Here is a 27,446-nt window from a genome sequence, read left to right on the forward strand (position 1 = left end):
TTTCTGGTCTCTATTTTTCCCAGCTAGGGAGAACCTTAATCTAATGTTTTCAGCAGTGTCAGTTTTTCAAGAAAAATGAAATATTTCAAATAATTCATTACAAATAATTTAAAATATATGACTCTGCATGTGACAGTCATGTTGATGACATGATTCTCAGCCTTTGGATGCTATTTTGTCTGTCTCTTTATAAGTGGAGAACTTTACTCCTAGGAAAGATGGCACTTGAACAGCTGTTAAATATTTCCTAGTTCTTGTTTATTCCCTCTATATTCAAATCTATTACACAGGAAACATTTCTTCTTTCTTTACACCTGAATTTACAGTTTCAACTGCAATCCACTTTAATAATCTTTTGGATGGGAAAAGATACTCAAGAAATTGTGCTTTTATGAACACATTTTCAAGGTGAGATACAATACAAATGTCATCACATGTGTCTTTCTCAGAGATAGTAAATGAGCAGTTTCAAGGATAAATGTTGTATAAAATATGTCCATTTAGGAGATCTTTTCTGGACTTTCTTGAACTAATATTGCTTGCCTAGAGAGAGCAGCCCTATGTTGTTTCTATATAAGGGTTAGATAGAGATTTAACAAAAATCTCATTGGAAAACAATGACAATGTTCAAACAGATAAAGTACTAAAAACAAATGACCTAGTTTCTTTTCTCTGGGTGAAGTGATCTTTCACAATTTACAAACATTAATTAATTTTTGTCATTGTAGTAATTTGTTTCAGCTTATACTGTTTATTAGTATTTGATAAGAGGCACATGTTTCCAAATTTTGTTTTATGGAAGAAACAGACATTTGGAAACATGAAAGAGGGCACAGTAAAAGTATGACTGAACCCCAAATGCGTGGTTGCAAGACACAGGAAGCTATTTCCATGTGAGGCTTGGAGCATTCCTAGGGATTATTCAGGGGTATCATAAATAGATATTTTTCCAAAATAGTATAAATTCAGTTCAGCCTGAGGACTACAATTTGAGTTTTGGAGTACTTAATAAATAATTGATTGGATGAAATATTTTTTGTCAACTGTTTTATAGTTTTTCCATCCCCAGGAAGTTTGCTCTTGCATAGATAAAATAGCAAGTCTGTTAGGTTAAAAATATATTGATTAGGAAAACCAGGTGCCAGTCATGCGATAAAGATAAGCTTCTTTCCTTTTTTCAAACTTACTTTGAGAATGCCTAATGTGTTTGGGAGAATCAACCTCACTCCTCCATACTTAGGGGAAAGCTTCCTGTTAATTTCTCTGGCTCCCCTAAACTTACACTCACATTTTTCCAAGAAATCAGCTGCACAGTGGCAGAGCCAGGTCACTAGACACCTGCTTACAGGCTTTATTAAGGTTACTAGGCAATAGAGGAGCTGCAAGGTAGATCTGGTGGTGGCTAGGAGGTGGTCTGTGTGTGGTGACTGGCAGAGCACCTAGGCATGTCTGTCTCTAAAAATCCTATGAAAGTGAAAACATCCAGCAATGGTAACTAATGAGACCATTAAGAGCAATTTATAGAGTTAACAAATTTGTTGGAAAAGCCAAGTACAGTGACCTAGGGAGTTAGCCAGGAGGTAGGGGTTAACAGCAACCTTGTGAGCAACCACTTGCGGTATTATGTGTGCCCTTGGGAATTTTAAAAAGCTTTGTGCTTCTTCGGAACTTCAGGACAACCCCTTGAAAGTAAGCAGGGCAGTTTTTGTTATTGTCATTTGATGGATAACGTTAAAAAGCTCCTATTATTAGCAGAGAACTCAGAAAAAGCTTGAATTTAAATTATTTCAGGAAGATAACAAGTTTGGCAAGATCTCACAATGGATGAAAAGCCCCGTTTACACTAAAGGCTGGGGAGTGGGCTGAGTGCATGAGATATGGGAATGAGACCCCCAAAAGGGAGATGGGAGAGAGTTTATTTAAGAATTTACAATACTTCATAATTGGACTGAGCATTGCTCCCAGGTCAGTGTGGTTGATTATTCAGTAATGGAAGTGCCATTTCCTAGTCTACTCCCCACAGACACTAACTTTCTCAGGATTTCCACCCTTAACAGGAAATGGAAAGCCAAAAATTTGACTATTGTTTGCTGAGAGATACATAGTTTGTTGTTTCTATATCTGTTTTAAACTCAGCGGGGGTCAGCTTCTCTTATTAACTACAGTGTTAATGTCCAATTATAGACAGTCATCGCTTTGGAATGGCTGAGCCCACTTCTTTAAGAATGCGTCTCCTAAGGAAATAAAGACAAGCAAGAGCATCATGTGTATAAAAGAGAAACAGGCTTCCATGTCAGATAGGTCTGGATTTGAATCCCACCTCTGAGTATTTGCAGTAAGGAGGACACTTGCCTTCACTGAGCCTCAATTTCCCCAGCTTTAAAAATGGGAATAATATCTACCTCTGCTGGGGCCTTGTGAGGATTAAATTAAATGACATAAATTTTATTTAAGTCAGTTGACATTAAAAAAAGGAAACTCATCATGGTAAACCTGTTTGATTGCATTATTTTGCAGATGACTAAGACAGGACTTTGTCTCTGATAACAAACGCCATGATTTTAAAAGACGGATCATAATGTCTTTCTGGATATATTCATACTGCAAAAATTATTAACACTGTGGATCTATCAGAAGCCAAATTAAGCTGCTTTCCCATGCTATGCCACTGTCATGCAGGATGCATGCTCTGGGCAGATTTCACGCATTTTTGTCATTGGGTTGGCAGAACTGTCAGATGCCAGTTTTGAAAGATGAGGCTATCTACAGATGCTTGCATAACACAGTTAAGCAGAGAAACAAAAATGAAAATATCCCTTGGCCATTCACTGCCTGCTGGGTAGCTTCTGTTTGTGCTTCCAGATGCACTTTCCATCCTGCTCCCACTGCCCTGGGCCCAGAAAAACAGATCTGTACTCCTCCATGAGGACTTCACTGCCCTGTGGCTTCTGGTTCAGCTCAATTAATGGGAGCCATCAGCAGGGATTGAAAAATGAGAGAGTGAATGACAGGTATATATTTCCACATTCCCTTTCATGGGGTTGCCACATCCTGGCTGTGTCCTGAGAACAGCAGTCCCAAGTCTCTGTGGGGCAGCTCTCACCACACCACTTTTCTGTCTTTCATCTCCTACAGCGTTCCTGCCACTTGTCTGTTGAGGCCCACAGGTGGGAACAGTCCCTGCTGTTACTTGCCCCCAGTGTACACATTTGTACTAGGATAAAACATGGGTCTGTAAATTTTGCAGAGCAAAAATGATCAGATATTGGCAGTTTCATACTCAATCTAATAAACAGATACATTATTAAACTGTTTTGAATCATCCAATGAAAAAGTGCAAGCCATTAATTGATGAAGAAAAGGTCTGTTAAAATTAAGGAAGTCAGGTTTGCAGAGGAGATGGCAGAGAGGCATCTGTAGATTTTTGGAGATAGAAATATTTACTGAGGGCAAAATGACAGTTAAATATTAGGAGCTGTGATCATAAATTATTTAAACACTGAGCTAATAAAAAAGAATTTCTATAAAGTAAGTGGTTATTTGGTATCATAGTACCAAATTGATTTGATTTTTTTAAAAACCAATCTGGTAGTTCTGGGAACCTACTCAACCAGTTTGGTGTTGCTAAGCCCTTGTGACTTGTAATTAGAGACATCACAGTGATGTAAATGACAGAACACAAATGGAGAGTAGGGAGACCTGGATTTGAGTACTTGCTTCCCCTCCAGCCGGTTATATGATTTGGGGCAAATCATGTTTCCTTATCATTATCAGGTTTCTGATCTGTAAAATGAGGAGTCAGGATTCAATAACCTCCAAATCCCTTTTAGGTCTGTGTTTTGTTAGTTTGTAATACCAGGGACCAATATCAAAGGAGTGGCAAAGCCTCAGGCTGCTTCTCCTCTGCCCTCCTCTGCCAGCTCATTTGCTTTATCCATATTTGGCCAATGATTCCCAAACTTGGCAGCACAGGAGCCAGGCCAGGGGTCTATTCCTCGGCTCCACCTCACAACTACTAAATCTCTAGCATCGTATGGACAGTAGCTATCTAATATGTACGAAATTCACCCAGTTGATTCTGAAGTGCGTCCAGATTGGAGAACCACCGTGGAAAACACTATCTTGGAGATAAAGAGAGAAGATTGAAGACAAATTTGAGTTATTGTGAACAACTCTCAGGACAATTCTGGTGGAGGAAATCCAGAGTGGTTCTCAGTAATGGAGCTAAATGATTTCTGCTCTCATGCTTTCTGTAATGCTCAAATAGAAGGAAGACACTCACCAGATTTGCTTGTTACAATGGCGCACGTGGGCATGAGTCTCATGGATGTGTGTCCTGTTGCCCCCAAATTCTTTTGCTTTCCCTTATGCAATACAAACCTTTTTCAAAGCATGCAGACACAGAACATGGTAATATAGTCATGCATGGCTTAACGTGGGAAAACCTTCTGAATAATGTGTCATTAGGCAATTTCATCATTGTGTGAACATCACAGTGTGTACCCACCCAAACCTAGATGGTATAGCCTACTACAACATACCTAGGCTACATGGTATAGCCATCACAATCTCATGGGACCACCGTCATGTACGGGGTCCGTTGTTGACTGAAATGTTGTTATACAGCTCATGACTGTATTTATATGGCTCAGAGTAAGTGCATAGCTGCTCATAGTTGAGGTGACTGGCCCAAAGCTAGTCTGGCACCAGAACACTGAAGGAATTAATGGCACACTGGGGTCTCTGGGAAGCACTGCCCCCGTGCACCTAGTATCATCTACGTTCACATGATGTGCTCAGTACATTTCCCATAGATGTCAATAAATTACCAATTGCTCATGAAAACTCATGGTTTGTTGTATGATTCTTATTTGCTTGTGATTTAATTATTCACAGCCACAGCTCTCTACTATAGCATGTAACAATTACTTTCAAAAACTACATAGAAATGACATACCTCACTTAATTCAAAACTTGACTGTAAAAGCAAATATAATTACATATATAAACCACTGCTGAAGTCAAATACTAACACTGCATTCCCTGCTTACAGATACTGTATCCTTTAAAATAAAATTAAAAACATAACAGTGCAGTGCTCACCGGGTCCTTTCGTACAAGATCTCCATTGGGCACAACTTCAACCAGGTGGATGATAATAATCATAGAATTCAGAATGTAGGTAAGAAACATGTTCTTGTGCAGTGTCACCCGTTGGCAGCTAAGGTTCCTGGAAAAAAAAGTGACATAAAGTATTAACCAGTGCTGAAACGTGAAGTACTGGGAAAAAATGCTTTGGTAAGATTTTTCATGATTTCCTTAGCAACCGATGAGAGAACATATAGAAATACGCGAGGCAGGTCCCATCTTTAAGACTCCTTACTACTTTTCTTCCTGATTTTTAAAACAGCTTTAAAATCAGTTTGCCAGTCATACTTTTTCATCCCAGGGGGAGTTAATACAATAACTGAAATAGTGAGTGATAAAATAGCTATTAATTGTAACAAATGTTGTAGAATCAATTAAGAGAAGTGCTCTTAGAAGAGAAACCATGAGGGTCTGGAGTTTGCTTCAAATGAAAAGTGCTCTGTTCGTTGTTGTAACCAGAAGAAAGGATGTGGCTAAGGGGTCGCAGAGCGTTAAGTCAGAAGCAAGGCTGTCATGACAAAGGATGAAATCCACGTCCTTGAGCCATTACATGTGCAAGCTTCTTTTCCTATATCTGTTGTTCTGTGGGTGAACAGCATGCCAGAGTATGACCAGCAGTTATCTTTGGTGTCCTGTCATGTCAGCAGTGGGTTGGAAGAAAGGAGGCCATCTTTTATACCATTTATTTAATGGTTTCCCTTGAGGAACAGGAAGGCAGGCAGAGATGTCTAAATGGTGAATACGACACAAGATAAAGACACCTGTCCATCCAATATGTAGATGTGACATGAAATAATAGGGAATATTGAGTAAATGGTACAGGAGTCAGTGTTCCTTCTGGTTGTTGCCATGGAAGACTCCTTTTTCGAAGTCCATGATTACCTATTCTTTTGCCAATGTGGCCAATGTAATATTATATAATGTAATGTAGACAATATAATGCAATAGATCTTCCAAGATCTATTTCTATTAACTTTCAGGCAAGAGTAATGGATATTTAAATTATTTAATAATCACAAAGGCAAGAGTACCAATGGATATCCATTGGTCAAAATGGATAATAGTGAATGTTCTATTATCCTTTTCTTGAGAGAATGCAGTGAGACATTTAAGTATTTAGGATTATTCCAGAAAAATGCAAATTGAAATGTGGTAGGGGGGACTTATGGAATGGGTGAATTTATTGAAATTTGCTGAAAATGGTCAAGAACCAGACTCAAATGAATGTCTACTTATGTGACTTTCCCAAACCAGTCTTCCCTAAGGGTATCTTCATCTTAGCTCTCTTGTTGACATTTTCTATTGACACCTAGTAATGAGAGGTCTTGCTGAACTAATTGGATGTTTATATTCCATCTCTCTCCATATTACTGCTCCTAAGTGTTTTTCCTGTAAAGGTCCTAAACCAAATCATATTCTAAAGAGGCTGTCTTCTGTTTTTAACTGGTGCACCAGAAATAACGTCTGTGTCATCCTGAATGTTATCAAAATTTTTGTACATTTAAGGTTTTAGTATTGTCTTTCTTATAATTTAAATCACTGAAACTTTTTATTCTCTAGGATGAGGAAGGCATACAAGTTTGATTTTTGTCTTTGAAAATAACAAAGACTTTATATACATTTCTACATTATTTTTCCAGTAGCACAGGGATCATGATTCTTATTTGTTTTAGGGTTATATAGCCCTGCCTTTTACCTTTCCCTGGATGCTCAGAATAAAATCACATTAACATTAGAAGCATGCTTAATGATCTCATTCTGAGTAATATCCCAAGATTTTTAGCGATGTATTGGCAGGTAGCCTCCTGTATATTCAGTAACTACAAATTTCTCTGCAGGCTTCTTTAGCCTGCTGGTTTGAGGTGGACACCTGCAAGATTGCTCCTTTTTAAAGACTCTGTAGGGAACATTTGAGGAGTTCCACGGGCGTTAGAATGAGATTTCAATGGGATGATTATGAATGGGGCATCAGCTCTCAGAAGTGGAACTGGATGACTTTCTCACTTTGATTTCATGTAATCTTTATGAAATTGACTGTATTTTGCAAAATAACTCAACCCTGGGAATATAGAATTAAGCAAGGAGGTGATAATTATATTTTGCTCACGTTTCACACAGATGATGCCGTTTGAGTGCATAAGTTATAAAAAAACTTCTATTGTAATGTACAGTAAAGATCTTGAGGATGATGTTGAGTGTTCGAAAAAAAAAAAAACTGAGACAATTTTGCTCATTAATAGATAAAGTCCAATGATAGATGAGAATTACTTTCTACTTTCACAATCACTTTTAATATTCCTGAAATCCAGATATAAAAAAAATTTGAAGAGTCAGAAACATACTTTAATTTTAAGAAAACAGATGTCCTTGATATTTTTAGTTTGGGTATGTTTAGGATATGATTGAGAACAAGTATAAAAATCTTACATGATTTCTTCCGGGTTTAAATATTTGGCGTCTTAACATGTATGTTTTTTATATCTCATTTGTCTCTTGTGTCTGTTCTGGAGAAGAAGCTATTTCAGTTTATGTCTTCTCACTACTAGATTCAGATTATAAGCCAATAAGACTTGTTTTTTCTCCCTAGATTTAAGTTGCTGTTTGGTGGATTCTTGGAATTCAGAGACAGGAGTACAAAGTCAGGGGCTTCCTAGACAATCTGCCCTCACACTCTCTCGAGGGTTTGACCAGAATCACTTTGCTTTGGGACTAAATAGAGTGGAGAAATATTTCACTTTGACCATGTGCTGTACTTTTAAACACTCATCTTCAGTGGCTTAATATAGAAATGATAGCTGGAAGAACATTCTTATTTTCTTTGCTAATTTGGCTCTCACATCTCATCATTTATTTAAGTGACTGGAGAAATAAGGAACTAAGAAATGTCCCCTTGACATTTCTTACCTTTAAAGTCCTGTCCACACTTATTAATTGCATGATTATATGTTTGGGGGATATTTCTTTCAATTTCTTTTGGTTATGTTTTTAAAAACTTTAAGAAATAGACTTTTAGTGTCCGACTTTTTCATCAAAGCTGTATGAGGGCCATGATGATGTATTTATTCACTGTGGCAAAGCACAGCTGAAAAATGAACAGCCAGTCCAAAATTAATAATGTTACATGTTATCTTCTGTATTGTGATCATTATAATTGAAAAAACTCTTCTATTCTAATCTAGTAATTAATACCTCATGTCTCGTTCCTTCATTTATCAGTTTTTTTCCTGTTAAGCCACTTAAAGAAGGAGCTCATTGTCTGCTTACTTACGTTTTATTTGCTATTCAGCTAAAAGATTACTATTCTGTTATGTTGCTTAGTCAGAATCTCGACTAAGAGGTAGACAAAGATTAAAATAGGACCAAGGAAAAAAAAAGTTGTCTAAGGATGTGTTTGCAAGTGATTATTCTCCCATCGCTTTAATTCTCTTTAGTACTATCATGGTAATATTTTAACAAAAATCATGTTAAGATTCTATTATTCTATATATAAATCACTGTATATTTAATCACATATTACATCTTTTGAGTGTGGAGGATTACTTGTAGTCTAAGCTTATAAAAGAAGTTTTCTTCATCATTTGTACAATACCACCGCAACTATTATTACTACTGATAATAATGATAATGGTGGTAACAATTATAATGATATGAAACAATTATATTTCACTTATTATATGTCAGATACTAATCCAGGTACTTTAAGTGTATTATTTCATTTCTATCCAATTTACTTCAGTTTCTAACATGTGGGGCATCTATAAAGAATACACATGTGGCTTACTCTGAATCTACATTTGTGAATATATTTTAGAAAGCCAGTTTAGGTCTATGTTATGAATGTTTTATTTTCACCAAGGTTTGCTGTGATGCAAGCATATGTAACAGTTTCTGATTTAAATGTACAGTTATCTGAAAAGCTCCTATTTTCCATTTACCTAAAGATGACAAAACACTTTATGATGTACTCAAGTTGTTCCCTGTGTGTTTTTTCCTATTTTGCTTTCTGGCATAATTGTGTATGCATACAACCACAAGACAAGCATCATTTGACTTAGGCTTGCATGTGCTTGTTTATTTCTTATTCTTACTTATGCTAACAGGTCTCCAAAAATATATTCTTCTAGAGATTTAGCTGAGGGGTCTTATTAAATGGCAATTTTCAGACCATTTCCACAGATGATTTCTCCTATGTTGGCTCTAGAGCTTGTTGACTATTACCTAAATTAGCAGATAACAATAGGAATCTCTAATAAAGGAGTCTTCTGCATGAATAAAACAAACAGTCCCTCTGCCTGTGGGGAAGTCTATAGTGAGAGTTTCCATATTTATCCATACATAGAAAATATATTTATGCATATTTATACACACTTAGTTTCAACTCCATCCACACAATGGAGAACAGAGTATCAAGATTTTTCTTAGTTAATCTCAGTCTTGGAAACAAAATATAGAATATCCAAATTACAGGAAGAGGACAGTATAAAAGAAGTGGAATGAGATTCATACTAGTATAGATGTTAGAATTCTCATAAAAGGCTAATGGAATTTTATTCCTCACAGTGTCTTAGAAGATAATTAAAGTTAACGGTACCAGGTTTGAAAGGGCAAAGAACTGGCACTGGATAGTGGGCCATCTTCTTCCAGAGATTTTCCTTAATCCTGGTTGAGTAAGTCAAAACCAGAAGACAGACTCAGGACCTATCTTCCTTCCTTAGCTAACCACTGTCATGGCCTCACCAACTTCATTTCTCTTCTGGTCAAATCCACTTGTGATACAGCTCATAATTATTCAGGGTACATGTGAACTTGCAGCCAGAGCCTTCATACATTAGAGTGGGGGTAATAGCAGATGGAGGATCCTCTTCTCTGTACCTACAGCAATGTTAGTCCTGGTGAATGGAATTTTACCCTATCACCACAGCATACTTATGAGCTCACAGGACTGTCTTATTTTGGAAAGGGAGCATCTTGCCTTTGAAAATGCTATGAATCTATCCTGTTCTCCTCAGAAACAGGATAAAACTGCATATTTTAGCTCAATTCATTTTTCCTTTACTTTATGGCTCCCAATATTGCATGTTTCTTATGATTTGCAAAAGACCCTTTCTAACCCCTCTTGCAGAATTTACTATTTATTCCAATAACTTAAAGAAGAAAATAAAAAGCAGATGCTGTAAGTGTGCTTACCTGTAATACATGAAAATCCCCAGGGAAATCACTAAGGTGAAAATCGACAAAGAGTGACCCACAATAGCCAAGTAGTACAGAACATATGCATTCTGGAAAAAAAATTAAAACAAAACAAAACAAAACAAATAGATGAATCAATTATTATGAAAGAGAGAAAATAATTTCTATTTCTAAATATAAGTATAAATCAACAAATGTTCTCCTTTAAAATAATCTGCTAAAATTATAACAAATATTTCAGAAAATGAAATTATTTTTAATCTTAACCATGTCATTTTATGGAAATAAATTGACCTATTTTTGAAGAGTAAAGTTCCTTGAGATGAATTAAATCTCAATCAAAAATATATTTCAGAAGTAATTTTAAATATATTAAAATTATCATCCCTAAACCCAGTAAGTGATCTAGGCAGGTTTTAACTTCTGGGGTCTAGAGTACTTTTGCCACCTAAAATACTATATTTAACTGAGAAATGTATCAATGCTCCTATCCTCTGTCAGAATTTTTTTTTATCTCCATATACTTCATTTCTAAGAAAAATCTATCCAACTTTCATTCATATTCTTTCAGTTGCCTTAAGAGTACCCCCCCTTTAAAAAAAAATATTCTTTTGAAATAGGGTTGCCTAAGTGCGTAAGATTAAATCAGCAGCTCATAATTTAAATGCCATTTTTGCATCTTAGAAGTTTTGTTTTTAAAAAATAAATCCTAGGTAGGTATCTTCAATTATTTTTACTATATTTATACAAAATATTTGTGGAAAGAATTTTAATCATTACGTTAGGTGCCTAGAGGGTAGTATTTCTTCTTAAAATTCTTTATTTCCTTGTTAGATGTGGCCAGGGTAGGTGAGAAAGCCAAACATGGCAATATGAGAATTATTTATTTGGACTTGCAGTATTTTTAGCAGCTCAGTTAACATGTTTGTAATTCTTTTTTCTGAAAAATCATAATCAGCACTCATTCAGGAAATTCCTTACTCAGTGACATGCCATTTTAATCAGACTTCATTAAGAAAACAGCTCTTCATTAGGGTGTAGACAGGCATCTGCTTCTCAGGAGTGACTGAGCACTGTGTGAAGAGGTAACTGGCTTTGGTATGCTCAGCTTGTGCTGTGACAAGGTGTCCCTCTAGTCAACTGTCTTATGCTATTCATCTTGTTTGTTTTTGTTATTGTTGTTGTTTGTATTGTTTTTTTGTTTATTTGAGTTGTTTTTAATATAAGAAAAATTTTCTATACTCCTAAAGCTTCTTAACAGCAACCAACCAACCAACCAACAAACAAAAAAACACTGATATGTGTTTAGCTTCCCACTTAGCAATTATTAGTACACAGGCCTATAGTAGGTTTGTGTTGCAACCCCAGGATTGCTCAGAGATGCCCTGGAGAGCTAAACGTTAACCAACTGTTTCTCCCAGCTCTGCAGGGTGAGGAAGCTGGTTGTAAACTTAGTGATCTTCTCAGATTTCTGATGCATCCGAAGAAGAGAGAATATCTGGCTTTTTCCCCCTGCCCTGGCTTCAATGAATGTTTTTAAGCAGCAGTGGTATTCAAAATATTTAACAGCCAGTTAGATACATGTACTAAAAATTGTGAATGGACTCCTACTACAAGTAATCTAAACAGCCATACCTGAATCAATGGGCTGATGAGAAGCCCCACTTTAGGGGTTCCTAAATAATAAAACTAAGGTCATGGCCAATGCTGGGGGGAGGGGCAACCGTTAGCTGTGACCAATGAAAAAATCCGTGGTTTTGGAACTCTTCCAGGAGGAGAGAGATGTTAGAGAGTCCCTTGAAATGCTGCTAATCTCTGGCATCATAGGGAATCCCATCATCTGCTCTGTGGACTATTCCTTGTGTATAAATGGCCTGATTCCATTTGTTCCTGGAGCTCCCACTGACACTGAGTGCCAACCAGGAAGCGAGGTGTCATTTTCTCTAAAGCCACATCATAGAGTCCTTAGAACTTACAGGTAATCATCTGATTTCTTTCCATAAAATCTGTTGGCTTCTTGGTAGCAGGTATTTTACAGTTATGCCTCTATTTCCATGTACAAATAATGACATTCTTAACCAATACTGAAATCTGAAATAGAACCTACGTTCAGTTTCTCAGGCGTGAAAGCGTTACACATAGTATAGTTGGACCAGGTTCGATTGTTCTCAGGATGTTTAAACCAAACCCCTTTTTCATCACAGTATTTTGTAACCTTTTCTGTTAATGAAACATAAGAGTTATTACGTTAATGTCTCAATATCTCAAGAAGGAAAAATAGTAAATTAGATCTTAAAAGGCATTCCAAAGTGTTAATCACTTTATAAGAACTTGAATATAAATATGAGTCAATAGAGACTACCATGAATCACGTATTACACAGGTGCTCTTGAATTTTATATTTTTGGCAGTGTCCATGTATCTGCACAAAATAATGTTCCAAACTTGATAAAAACAATAAGTTCCCTTGGGGATAAGCCATAATCTGAAAATTTCACTAAAATACTAGTCAGTGATAACAACTGTCATAATTAAAAAAACCCATTTGATAACTCAGTATGTGCCAGACCCTCTATTAAGTGCTCTATGTCAAAAATAAATAATGAAACTTTTCTTTGTCTTGTATTTTTCTTGATTATCAATTGAGTATATATCTGAGATTCTAGGTAAAGTCCATAAGGTTGTGAATTGCAAATTTAACAAAACAATATACACTGGGGAGGGGGATGAGTAAAACGTAGTTGAAAAGTGAGACAATATCTGTCAAGACATTAGCACCAGCAAGTGAAATACATTTTAAAACTAGCATGTTTTTAGCAAACAACTGAAATAGTACTTGAATGGAATTAAAATGTAGCTGGATTGTTTAAAAAAATCTCACTTTGCCATCATAATATGGGCCTATGATATTTTAATTTGGTACCGGGATTCTGGAAGGTAAAATCCCATAAATGTTCATGTTTATCTATGTTCCATTCCAGCAACTTCAAAAATTAGAAATAATTTTGGTGGCTGCAAAGTAGTATTTAAATTCTAACCTTCTAATTGGCTAAGCAATTAGAGGAAACAATTATGTTGAATTAAATAAAATAGAAATAATGAACAAGTAAGCATTATAATGAAGGTATTTGCCAAATTTTATCTGAATTACTCAAATATTCTCTAGTTCTCCAAGGCACCCCTAAATGTGTTTTTTTTCTTTTTGCCCCAGAGATCAAATAACAATTCTAGATTGATATAATATGCAGAGATCTTACCAGTATATTTAGAAACTTCATAAAGTTTTGATCTTTGATAATTACTTGGGGAAAATATTTTTGAAGCATTTCTTTGTGCTGACAAAGGCAAAATGTTGTCATACCTACTTATAACCCTTTAATATATGGCTTTTATTTTTTATATAAGAAGTGTAATCACTGGACACTGCCATTGCTTTAAAGGTGAAGAAAGCAACTCATGCTAAAAAAATTGGCTGAAATATCAGTAGTTTTGGTTAGTTGGTATGCTTAGAGCTTGTACAAAAATCCTTTTGTCTTTGGCAGTTTTTAGGTGAAATTCATCATTTTTCATTGACTGAAACATCTCCAAGAATTAAAACCAAGATTTAAATTACAAATCGTAGGTTTATTTGTATATCTGCTCCAACAATTATTTACAGTGGATCTTAAAGAGCACATTTTTTCAAGTAAAATATATTTTCAAGCAAGCTGTTAGAACCATCGTTGCTTTATGTAAATCTTTTTACAATGTTAAATAGAAAATTGAAAACTGAATTTGCTGAGATAGCCATTGAACAAAACCTATTTCAAGCATCACTTTTGGGCACTAGCAATGTTTGAAAAAGGGTTAACATTAATCAACACAGAAAAATTGACACTGAAAATCTGTCAACTTTGCTAATGTTATTTATTGATGATGACCATTCTAAGCTTACTTGCAACTTTAAAAAAGTGGCTTGTAATAGTAACATTTCATCTTTATTATATTGTTAGAAAGTAGTTTTTTTAAAATAAAAATGAATATAATTTGGTTTTAACAAAGTTATGTCGCCATGTATGGGAAGTACATTGGATGCAGAAGGAGGGGATTTCCTCCTGAAGAAGTCCATTCCACTCATGGACAAGACTGTAGGAAATATTATTGTTTTGTTTCATTTTAACTAAAGTCTAGATCTAGGCATTTTATAGTTGTAACTGTTGCAACTATAAAGAATTTTTCCTCCTTCACCTGACAGGTTTTTCAATATTTGAAGAAAGAATTATGGTTACTGAGTCTTCACTTTCCAAACCAAATATCCCCAGTTACTCAGACCACCCAGTTTACTGTCCCCTCACAGCCTGGAGACTGTGCATGTGCTTTGATATTGATAATTCTCTCTAAAATACTTGAGGTGTGGTCTGATCCATGAAGGGTACGGGTACGGCATGCTCGTCTCATTCTATATTCACGTGGGGGAAGTTTTTACAGGTTCTCAGGCCTGGAGATTCAACTTCTTTTGATTTGGAGAGCAGCCAGGCATCAGCATTTTTAAAAAGTTCACCAATTCCAAAGGGTATCAGAGCTGAGAATCACTGTCCTAAACCATATTTTGACCATCTTGGCTCTGTGCCATTAATATTGATTGACTGACTTCAAGTGCAGGGCACTAAATGCCTCCTTGTTAAATTTTGCTTTTTACCCTCTAGCATATTCCTTTACACTGTCAGTCTCTTGAATTTCAATGCTGTTCACTCTTCCACTACCTGCCTTTTACCAAGCACATTTTCTGAAATGAAACCTCTGACATTTCATTAAAGTGTTTTATGTGTCACTAACAAATTTCAGTTTGTTGAATATAGATATTTTTAAGACATGCTTTTCTTGTGAAGTGTATTATCCCCCAACTGCGATGGTTCTATCTGAAAACCAGGCTGAAAAGATGGATCTGTGCTTGGAAATCCTTGTTTTGCTGATCAAAACCTTGCCTTTTAGTCAATATTTATAGCCACTTTGGCAAGAGTCCATTGCTCCTTTGGAACTTGCCTAGTAGCCTCAATTGCAGAACAGCTCTTTGTGCCAATCAAGTTACCTCTAATGTAGTTGTCAAATCAAGATTAATGAAGCATTATTTACTGCAAAGAGTCAATAAAGGACTGAAGGATTATCACCAAATAGCATTTAGGTAGAGTTTACAGGAATGTAGCTCTGAGTTGGGACACTGCACAAAGCCCTTTCTTTCTTCATATACCAAATGTTTCATCAGAATGGGAATTACCAGAAGTGGCTGGCCTGCACTGGTTTTAAAAGAAGCCCCCTGTAATCCTACTTCCATTACCTCTGTCTTTCCAGAGTGGAAATTTGGTTTCAGGGCCAAATGAGATCTTATCCTTGAAGGAAGCACAAAAAGCATCTTCCAAATATTGTCTCAGGGATAAATTCATTATCTCTGCTCTGAGATTCTAGAGCTACTTAAACACCCTCTGCAGGCTCAGGCTCACTTTATTCTGGGGAGCAAATCTCACTCTTTCACAGGGACTTTTGTGTTGTGTCTGTAGCTGATCCCATTTAAATTTAGCATCTAGGCCTTCTTTATAACTTAAATTTATACCCCTTTTCAGTATCTTAATCCCAGATTTGTTTCTATGGGACAGATTTTCTATCAGTTTCTTGAAACAGAACCCTCCTGGTCCTGACACTCACAGTTCCTAGAGCTGGGCTACTGCTACCTCTCACCCCTCTGGAGCCTCCTTCCTCCATTCCCTGCATCAGACACATCTTGTGCTGTGCTCTGCCTCCCACTGGCACAGCTACTTATGCACTTGGGTGAGCCTCCCTGGTGCTGGCCACTTTCTTATCTGGACCGCCTTCATTGTTTATTACTGTTTCATCTTGGCTGCATATTTAATCACACGCAGAACTTAAAATCCTGATATCCAGGCTGCACACCAAACCAATTAAATCAGTATCTCTGGGATGGTACCAGGCATCAGAGTTTTTTTTTTTTTTTAAAGTTCCCCAGCTTCTCAGTCAATTTTTGAATCACTCACTTATCACTATTACCTACCTAATCCCATTCTCCACTCCTGTACATCTCCTAGTCTCCGGTTGAGGCTGTTACACAACCTACATGCTCCCGCATTGCTCCTGAGCACTAACCACAGAATGTCTTGAATTCTAGACCTCCAACCTGTTTGGATACCTGACAATCCTAAGATATATAAGTTTGACTCACTAGTTTCTCACTTCACTTTGAATCTCATATTCCTAGACCTTTACCCTGCTTGAGCATTTCAGGCCAACTTCTAACCATGCCAGTATGACAAGATTGAGGCCCGAAGGAGTAATGTGTCCTCCCTTAAAAGTATTTCAACTTTCACAGGTTTGTGTGGAGACTGAGAAGTATTATTTTTTAAATGATTTTTAAACTGCTGTACTTGCTTATATAGAAAGGGTTAGGCTCAGTAGACTTGGGTTCACTTGCAGTTTTGTGTCAAATCCTGTAAGTATAAAATGCAATAATATGTACGAAAATATTTTGAAAAATAAAAAGCGATCCTCGGTGAAAAGCATTCCTCTGATCTTTTATAACTAAAGTGATTTGGTGCTACTCATTTACTTAACACGCATTTGTCAATTGCTCATGTAAAGCTGGGCACAAAGCTCAGTACTGGTATGACCAATTGTTACAATACTAGTCTTACTTACTGAGCATTTTTTAATAATCTGCTGTTGGAACAGAAATCTGGTGTGTAGAATGACTATTTTCTGATTTATTTGCTCTTATAAAGAACAGTTTTACATAATTTTCAAGGTTATATGAAATTTCTATTGTGCATGTTACACCAGCCCAGTAGCATATGCAAATTCTAGAGCAAGTATTTGCATAAGTCACCTAATGCGAGACAATTGAAAATTAAAAAAAGCAAACAAACTCATATTTAAATAAAAATATTCACAGAGTTTTAGAAAAACTAATTTTATAAACCACAATTATATAGAGAGCAATATGCACACTGACCAGCAATATGACTTAAATAAAGATAACTTGCAGTATTTGTACAACTAAGTAATATTTCGATTAAGGAAACTTCAAGATGTGCTAAAATGTGTAGTATGATTAGGTGTATACATATTATACCTCCTTTTCTTTTCAGAACCATGAAAACTCTAAAAGCTTCATAGCAAAAATATAAAATGAAAATACTCTACCTGATGGATCAAAATCTGGAAAATAATCTGGGCAGAACTGATAGGTCAATACTCCAGCTGGTGTGTCATCCCAACACATCCATCCATCCCAGGTACGGTTGCAATATGGACCTGGCCATTTAGAAAGAAATTAATATTGAAGCCATGTGGATTTAACTAGAAGAGAAGATTGATCCCAAGACAATTTTACGTGTAGATTAACCCATTACTTCAGTCACAATTGCCCACATGTCAATTGAGCCAAAGTCATTTATTTTGAAAATAAAGTTTCAAAAAGCCTTAGCATATCTGGGACCAAATTATCTCATTGGCTAACAGGCAGGGTTCTCGTCCTATTCTGTAGGTGGTTCCAAGTTGATCTTATCAAAAAGCAAGCAGCACCAAAGATTACACTTTACTCTGCTATTTCTTTAATTGTAAGTGAGCACATAAATCTGAGGTACATAGGTTGGTGGTTAATTAAATGGGTTTTGAGTGTTTTGGTAAGTTTTTACTTCCTGAAACTTCTTTATCCTTCTTTAAAATATCCAACCAGGAAATTGGATTTAGATTATGAAGTCTTGCAGTTCCTTTAAGATATGTTAAGTTTCCCCACCCTTATTAGCGTAAGGATTTGAAGAGCAATTCTGTACAAGAACATTACTTGACCAAATTCATGACACCAATTAATTCTTCAAAATCTTGAAATAAATTTCAAGAGTGGGATACTCTCAAAGAACAGATTTGCAAAGTTTATCAGCCTGTTACATTTAATCAATCTGTTATTTATTTATTTATTTGTAAACAATAATGTCTTGGAATTCACTGAGGTAAATGAATTTTTTTTGCAGGGAATTTGTCCTTGGAAGTTTGGTTCTCACCACTAAATGTTTTATTTGGGAGTGCAGGTTTAAATGAGATAATTAAGATATGATTGAAAATTGTCAGAAAATGGTGGAATCCTCAGCAGGATTTACCAGTGCATAGATAACTGAGCATATCTTTTTCTGGGACTTTCCACTTAGATATGGAAATATTAAAAAGGACAGTAGCAACAGCCACAAAATAAAGGTATTAACTTTACCTATGACTAATGGAATTTACATTTTTTGTAGGGTTTTATGCATTTGTCTCTCGAAAGACACACATAGTATATGTATGAAATCTTTCCCCCAAGAGCTTTCCCTTTAAAATATTTTCAGAAATGCTACAAGGGAACTCTTATGAACATAAACGCAATTTCACCCCTGGAAAAAGACTTGTCTTTAAAAGTCTATAGGGGCTTGAAACATATGGACCCTACTAACCATTAACCTTCAAAGGGGTTACCTTGGGTAGTTCCATTCTTAATCGGAGGGTGATGCAATTGTTCAAAGTTCCTACTAGAGATGCATTTGCAGCACTTTGTTACAGAATAAAATAACACTGAGTCTGATCACTTTATATATTCATCAACATTGGCTACGAGTGATTTCTTCATGTTTTAAAAATTAAATCTACCTTAATACATGAAGATTTACCCCTATAAAGGTATTCAAAGGAATGAACCTCATGCTTTGAAAGAAGTTCTCAAAAAAACAAGTTGTTTAAATTTAAAACAATTTAAAAGAAAAATAATAACCATAGTACTAGGTCAGCCTCCCAAGGTGACTAAGACTAAAAGGAAAGATACTGCACTCACTTGGTCTCTGAAAATATCAGCTTTGTGTTTCTAGCGTCTCATTGGTGTCAAAGAAATGGTTTCTCCTTTGTGCAGGGTTGCATCTAATGCCTTTGCAGTTCTTTATAAACACTGAAACTACTGCAGACAGAAGAATAATGTGCATCTGTCTTTCAATTGACTTGATTTTTTTGTTTAAAGAAAAACGCTGAAAATAGGAACTACAAATTTAAACTTTGAAAGCAACCATGCGTAGTAACAGAGTTTAAGGTTGTATAAGGATGTTGCAACACCTGGCCATCACATTGTCCCTTTTGTTTTCCTCTGGGCCCTCTATAGCTAACAGGATATACTTAGCCCTGAGAATACTTGGGCAGTCATAGAGAGCATTCTAGAAAAGGTGACGGATAAACAATACCTGCCTAGGAGACATCTTTTTCTAATTCTTCTGGGAACTGGGGGTAGAAGGAGAGAAGGAATAGCGTGGGTTGCCAGCCAAATGACTGTTAAGGGAAGATCCTGGCTAATTAACCCAAACAAGACAGGGCTTTGACAGGTTCCACCTCAGGCAAATTCTCTGCCCACCATTTTCCATTTCCCCTTTCTCAGTTAGTCCTGGATTGTTCCTGCTTGCCAGGTGTGGATACTGAGTTATTGCAGTAATTTTGTCATGAGGGCAGATGTTAGCCAAAAAGCCACCAGATTAATTTGAGCAAAGAACCTAGGCATATTTACTGCATGAAATACACAAACATACCATAATGTGAAAACTGCTGGCGTATTAAATTGAAATGATTCAACACGTATTTATTCATGGAAGAAAATAAGTCTTTAATGATGTTTCAAACGTGTGCTCACATACGTCCTTCTTACCTTCTCCTTCGTACGGGGGTAACTGCTGCATTCGGTCATAGCACTTGTACTGTGCTTCCAACAGCTTCTTTCGTCCTACGATGTACAGAAATGGCTCCGAATCTATTGTCGGAAAGGTTTGATTCGAAAAGGCGGGAAGAATTGGGGTTGGGTGCTGTATTGAAAAAGAAAATCAGTTACTTATAGAGAGTAGAAATGGGTGAGCACATAAATAAATGAGACAATCAAATCTTGAAAATGTTTATTTTTGCTTCTATAAGCAACACTTATTCATGGTATCCATGTAGAATAGTTTTGCTTTATAACTAAAAAGTGTATTTACATTTCATCTACAAATTCTACCTGCAAGTTTTATATTTGCATTAGTTTCCTTTCACTATTGAATATGAATAGCAATCACACACACTCACACACCTCTTTATCATCTAGGATGGTTTTAATTTTATTATCACTGTAAAGTTTAGAAGTAAACAATGCAAATAACCTGATTTCCAAAAAATACCAATATTAAATCAAGTTTGGCTTGTTTGAAATGCTTAAGAATCATGGATAATGTTATTAAAAAATAGACATAGTGCAATAAATATGCTCTTTTATTGGATTCTTTCAGCTAAATTTTATTTGTGCTCAGATTATGCATAGTACCAGAAATTTACCCCATTTATTCCATAGAACAAACAAACCATGTTTTCTGCCTCTCATAATTGACCTTAATCTCTTTAAATTGGTTTTATTAGCAGATGACCTACACAGGGCAATTTATTTTCAATGATGAAAATCAATGTCATTCTTAAATATTTCTCTCAGCACATTTGCATTTTTAGTACAGGTTGACAGTTTTTTCAGCTTCAGTTAATCACCATCACCATCACTGGCCTCTGTTGTCAAAGTTGATGTATGTGTGCATGTGCATGTGCGTGCGTGTGTGCATGTGTGTGTGTCTAAAAAGATCACTGTCATACTGTTCTTTCTTACTTGTGTTTGTATAGATTTCAATTTCTCTTGTGGCTATGAATGATGTTTTTAGTGGTGCTCGAATCTGTGATTTCTTTTTATCCACATTCTGCAGAGAGATTTTTTTGGAGAAAACTTGCAAACTTCAGCTTGCACTGACTTTCTGTCTTCTGAAGCTAGGAACACTGGTTGCTCTCTCTCTATCACACCCATAGAGACATATTTTTATTTGGCCTTATTTATCTAAATTATTCCAAGATTGAAGTTTTCCCAAGTGTGTTGATGGCAGAAGTAGTGTATGTACTGTTCTATATTCCCTACAGTCTCTAAAACAAAGCTCATTCCTGTTAGGTTGACCTGTATACCCAGGCCATTCATGACAGAGCCTCACTGTTTTCCAGTATGTGTCATTGTGAATGTCCTACATGACAGCATGTCACTACATGACAGCATGTCACTACATGATGAGCTGTACAGCACATAATACAATAAAAATTCAGAGTGGGAAGAGAATATGGAACAAAAGAGTCAAGGATGGCTACAGACTCAAGGTAGAATTTGGATTGGACCTTGAATGAATGTCGTGTCTGAAGAGGCAGAGAGGAGAGGGAAGGCTTTTGGGATGCATGGAAAGGAATGCACAAAGTTCCAGAGGTTGGAAATGGCATGTGTGAGACACTGAGGGAACCATTGTGCCTGAATAAGAGATGAGGTAGAGGAAAGGCAGATAATGCAAAGCCCTGAAAGCCAAAAAAAAAAGGGAGAGAGAAAGAAAAAAAAAGTTAAAAACAAAGTGTTTTGTCACTTTGAGCAGGTTAGGAACCTCTTTAGGTCTAAGTTTCTTCATTTGTAAAATAAGACTATTTATCCTCTATGGATATTGTGAGGATAGGAGCAAGAAAACTATTACAAAGTGGCTGGAACATGAACAGCTTGATGATTTTCATAAACATTATCAAAATGTGATAATCAGTGAAGGAGCAAAAGGATAATTTCAGTAACATTCAGGGGGCAGGCACCAGATGTCCACAGGGTAGAGTTGGAGAGGGCAACCAGGAAGCTGAAGGCCTGGACTAGATCATCCCATGTTGCAACTAGAAAGTGCAACTCTCAGCACCTTCTCAAGTAACAGGAACCTGAAGGTGTACTTGAATACTATATAAGGAATGGAGAACAATAATAATCAACTAGTCCAGCTATTTAGCCTATGTAACTGGAAAAAACGGAAGAAAGGGGAGATGTTGAGAAAGGAAAACCTTACTAGGGTGAAGAAGGAAAGTTCTGGTTTGGATTTGTTCTGGAGATGCCTGAAAGCCATCTGAGTGGACATCGCTAGCAGAGAAAAGAGTGAAAACTTATTCCATTATAACAATACTGTTACAACTCTATACGGACACCTACTGTGAATAAAGTTGATGTTCTTTAAATATTTAGGATATTTCTAATTTTAATGTCTCGAATTTATGATGGAAGAAAATTAATGAACTCATAAAAATGATTAAAATTGTGCAAATCCTTTACCAGAAGTAGCTAAATACAATTCTGTTGACATATGACTCTTTTTCTCACTGGTTTTCAGATCAATCTGTCAGCAAATATTAATTGAACTGGATGAAACAAACTTTGTGCTAGATGCTGAGGATGCAGTGCTGAATAAAATAAGTACAAATCCTCCTCTCATGGAGCTTGTAGTCGAGGAGTATAAAATATTTTCCTGACACCAGAAATTGTGAACAATAAAGAATCAAGCAATAAAATTCTTTAAAAAAATTTTTTTTCAAACTATGCTCCAATTCTCTAGGAAGAGAATTTTCTAGGAATTGGAACATGGTTTATGAAAATAATAAAAAAAAGTATGTTGAAGAGATTTTATGCTAAGGCTTATTTTCATATTTTATTAGCCTACATTTAGACGAATGTGTGTATGTGCTTTAAAAATTCCACTAATCATCATGTAACCATCAAAGCAAGGAAGGATTGTGGTGCCCTCACAATAGAGATATCAATAATTGGTTCAGCTTATGTATCTACTTTAGATTCTTCTTTTGTGGCTCTATTCTTAGATGCTTCAGTTGATATGAGAATTATCATTTAATATATTATTAATTTCTGGGCCATTTTCTCACTATCTTCTAATCATATTAGAAGGTGGAATATGATATATATATAAATTTTATTTGTCACTTGTATTAAACATTAAGGACTATTTTGCTTAAGGCTGCCTTTCCTTCTAGAAGTAACATTCTGAATTGTCTTTTATAGGGCTGACAACCAATTAAGAAATGTTCCTGCATTAGTTGCAAATTCATGGAAGCCATGGGGAAATAGTATGTTCCAAGAATATCAAGTGGAAAACCCTGCAGTTGTTTTCTCAGTTACATCCTTATTTGGTTTAATGAGTTTTAACATCAGAAATGTGGAGATATAACCATCTGAATAAGAGTAGGTGTAGTTCATGCTGATGACAGTAGCTTCAATCTTATCATTCTTGCAATTTTGAAACAAACTCCAGTGAACCTGGTCTGAAGCCGGGTTCAGTAGAGATTGTTTCACCACTGAAAGAATGAGAAATCAGAACTTCTGTTGTTAGACGAGCCATAATAATCTGAGTCTGCTCCTGGTCTTGTTCATGCTTGAGTGTTGAAGATGGAATCTTCCCAGTGGTAGCTGAATGTCTCAGTAACCTTCTTCCTAAAATAACGTATATATTAGAGCATTGTGCTTACAGATAGATGGACAGAAGGAGATAGATATAGAGATCAGAAAACATAGATATAGATATATAAATACTGTATATATATTCCAATCATGGAATATTACTGCTTAAAAATAACACATATACAAATTTCATAAAGTTTATTAAACATTTTAAACTTTTCACTGATAATTTCATGCAAACAAAAATTGCTAGTGAGGTGGTATTATTTTCAGCAATAAAGAGGCAAATAAAGACAGTAGCGATTACGTAAAACAACCAAGCAATGTGAAAGACTTAAAAATATTCTACTTATGATAAGCATTATGTTTATACTATATATTTGGGGGATTTAAATAAATCTATGACTCTATGCTTACATGATGACAGAAATGAGACATTAAGGGCATATTGGTTGTCTGAATAAAGACAAGTGTCCAAAGTTTTCCATACAAACCATCTCAAATCATTATTCAACAAACAAACAATCTCTTAATTGTTGTCCTATGTAGCAGTTTAGCTGTCGTATATGGGATGTCATTCCTAAAAGTTCAAGTAAATGGCACCACACATACGACCACCAAGCTGCCACCAACAGCGGTAGTCAGCAGCTGAAACATCACCGGTTCCTTCAGACAATAAATATTTTTAGTGCCTCCCACATGCCAGGCACTTCTCTAGGTTGTAGAAATTCAGCAGTGAACAAGACTGGCAAAGTCCCTGCCCTCAAAGAGCTTACATTCTAGAAGTTTTCATCCACATTAATCATAGAGTCCAGAGGAAAGCAATCTGATTTGAAATGGCCATATTCTTAGGCAGTTCCTTCTCTGATGTAGGACAATCAGCCTGCTTTTGGGTTATAGGTAGTTACTGTACAGACAGAACAGTTAAATAGCTGTTCTGTCTGGAACTTTGAGAAATGGTCTGTCTGTGCAATGATTCAAGCCCCTAAATGTGTGGACCCATGCTACTGTGCTGAAGGGACAGCTTCCTATTGATTGACACAGGCAGAACTGCTCTGAAAAGAATATGGATCTGGAATCCAGAAATTGATGTAACCAACAGCATTTCCATGTCACCATCCTTAATATTGATAACGTATATGTTAGAATTACTTGCGGTTTTCAGTTACTCATACTTTTCAAAATAACAAAGGATGAAATACAATTTTGTATAGTGTTAGCCCTGGTTCTTTCAGGTAGGATCAGATGCCTGGTTGGTGTCCTATGTGCTTTCTATTTATGCATTATGCAGACAATGAAACTTCTGCATATCATAAATTCAAAGCAGATAGGGGAACACAACTAATTAAACCAACAACAATAAAAGCAACAAAACACTTCTCAGAAGAACCTAGTTTTTCTATGTCTTCATCGTTGTTTTCATTGTTGTCATCATCATCATCACTAGCTTTTTTGAATGCTCACTACATGCCAACCACTGTTTTAAGCCTATTGTATTTTGCCAGAGAAGGGAGGGAAGTGAGTAGGTGGTTTTGGCTAATGAAGAAGCGGCTAATGGAAGGAGGTATCCCAAACTGGTACTTTCAAGCCTGTATGGAAATTAAGTTGGTAGAATTTAATACATATACTTGTAGTGTTTTTTCACCATATGTGTTATGTAAAAAGTGATGTTTTAGATTGAGAACATTGTCTTTTAAAAAAATTATTCTTTTCTCCAAGGAATATCAATGTGGAACATATTAAATGTTTTGAGGGAAATTGATTAATCAAATTTTGTTTCATGGACAAATCCTCCAAATCAGATATAATCCAAATACAGACAGAGAAGCAAATTTCTCTGTCACAGCAAAGAGAGCACAAAGCCTTTTAAGTGCCTGGTTGAGTTATGTTTGCTGGTGAAGAGATGTCCACAACCCATAAAATATTGCTGTCATGGCTCTTGCAAATACATGCAATTTTTTCCAGTATTTAAATTATAAAATATATCAGGTGAAAGCTTTGTATAAAAATATCCTGCTTTAGTTTTTTAACACACCAAAAATTATTTGTAGTCTTCATAGTAAAAAAGGTGATTAGATAATTCTCAAACTATTTTGTTAGTATTTAATGGTATTGTTTTAGTTTTTCTTCTATCATGTTCAATATAATCATATACTTTATGAAAGAAAAATATTCAGAAATATTCACATTTAATTAATCACATAAGATTTGATTTGAGCTATAACAATATCAATTTATAAATAATATATACCAATATTTCTGCATCTATAGAATACCACATAAGGCTTGGGCATTTACAGACAAATTAGAATATTCTTTTAGTTTCTACGATATTCTTATTTAAATGCTTATATTATATTTCCAATGGCATAAAGCAACCTGAATTTCCAAATGCTGGATTACTGTTAGAAACTTAAGCTGTAATTTATCTAAAGCAATATTTAATAGGTTAAAATAATATGACAGTCTGGCATAATAAAATAAACTGTGCTTATTATCCAAGTATGTGCAAAAGAGCTGCATTAACAATCACTCCCATAAACCATTGATTTGATGCACAACATTACAAAACAAAAACTTCCTTACAAATTAAACTAACATTTATGAAACACAAGTGATATATATTTTTTTAATAATATAAAGAGAAATGGTTTAGGCAGACTTGTAAGCCAGTGAACAACACATTAATGAACAATGGAAATCCTGGAACCCTAGGCAGGTTTTGCTTGCGTCAGTAAAACAGTATGAGATACTGACTGAGTGATCTTTACTGCCATCTGTAACTCACTGGCAAATGTTATTCGGATGTGGTAGAAAGGGTAAAAATGAGGACAACTCCAAATTGATTTATGTAAAATGTGCTCATCTCCCTTTCATGTGCTATTGAAGCTGATGTGATGGTGGGTTTACAATGTGGACACATACAAGTGGGCATTGATAGTGTTTTCTAAGGTGATGATACTTCTGACTACTTGCTCAGTCCTTTAGGAATAAAACAACAGAAAATTACATAAATTGAACACGATTTGAAAGGCTGGAGAAAGAGTTATGGAATGACAGTGGTACGGAAAGACTTGAAGATTCTTAGTTTTCTGAAATCAATAACCAGACTGAAAGAGTTCAGATGTTTTAAAAGGACTAAACAGTCCAGAAACCATGATTCAAATCCACATGTCAAACATGAAAACCATTTTATCCAAGTACATTATTAAACTTCAGTGTTAATTTTCAAGATAATACGGAGATGTCTCAACATAATGCTAAATTTTTGTAAACAAACAAAACTCAGATTTCTGGGTAAACCATAACACTAATGTAAATTAGCAAAAGTTTAGAGGAGAGACTTGTTAACAAAATATTAAGAAAAATGATGGTTTTGAGGAACTTAGTTTTTGCATCTGGAGAACAATGCCTGCCCTTGCAAATGCCAATTCAATCACACTCAAAACAGTCTTCCTTATTCAGCATTCTTGATTAACATGGCTGAGAATAATTTTGTCTTACTTACGTTTAGAAGAAGGAACAGTGCCAATAATCGGTATGTAACCGTGAGCCTCATTTTTGATTTTTGAAGGTCTGTCTTTTGTCCTAGAAAAATAGGAGTGACAAAGATTTAAATCAAGATAGCTCTAATATAGACTATAGCATTCCTTTTCTTTTTAACATGAAGAAGATCAATGTCCCCAGATACCCTGAATAAAACACATGTAACAACAGTGTGCTTGTGATGCAAACACAACTTCATGTCCCCCTGCCCTCCTGTCAACCAGACTGCTGTCCCAAAGGCCCTCCCATT

General features: G+C 35.7%; 1 protein-coding gene across 1 annotated transcript in view; it reads right to left on the reverse strand.

Moving 5' to 3' along the window:
- CALCR (calcitonin receptor) overlaps positions 1-27,221 on the reverse strand; it is a 53,971-nt gene extending 26,750 nt beyond the window's left edge. Inside the window, exons 1-6 of the mRNA XM_063098873.1 lie at positions 27,159-27,221; positions 20,039-20,192; positions 17,527-17,637; positions 12,446-12,558; positions 10,336-10,427; positions 5,104-5,230 (exon numbers count right to left, since the gene is read on the reverse strand). Of these exons, the coding sequence (XP_062954943.1) occupies positions 5,104-5,230; positions 10,336-10,427; positions 12,446-12,558; positions 17,527-17,637; positions 20,039-20,192; positions 27,159-27,209 (648 nt within the window). The 5' untranslated portion in view covers positions 27,210-27,221. The remainder of the gene's footprint in view (positions 1-5,103; positions 5,231-10,335; positions 10,428-12,445; positions 12,559-17,526; positions 17,638-20,038; positions 20,193-27,158) is intronic.
- Between the last annotated feature and the right edge of the window lie 225 nt (positions 27,222-27,446).

The sequence above is a fragment of the Cynocephalus volans genome, chromosome 6 (genome assembly GCF_027409185.1).
Source record: "Cynocephalus volans isolate mCynVol1 chromosome 6, mCynVol1.pri, whole genome shotgun sequence".
Taxonomy (NCBI): domain Eukaryota; kingdom Metazoa; phylum Chordata; class Mammalia; order Dermoptera; family Cynocephalidae; genus Cynocephalus; species Cynocephalus volans.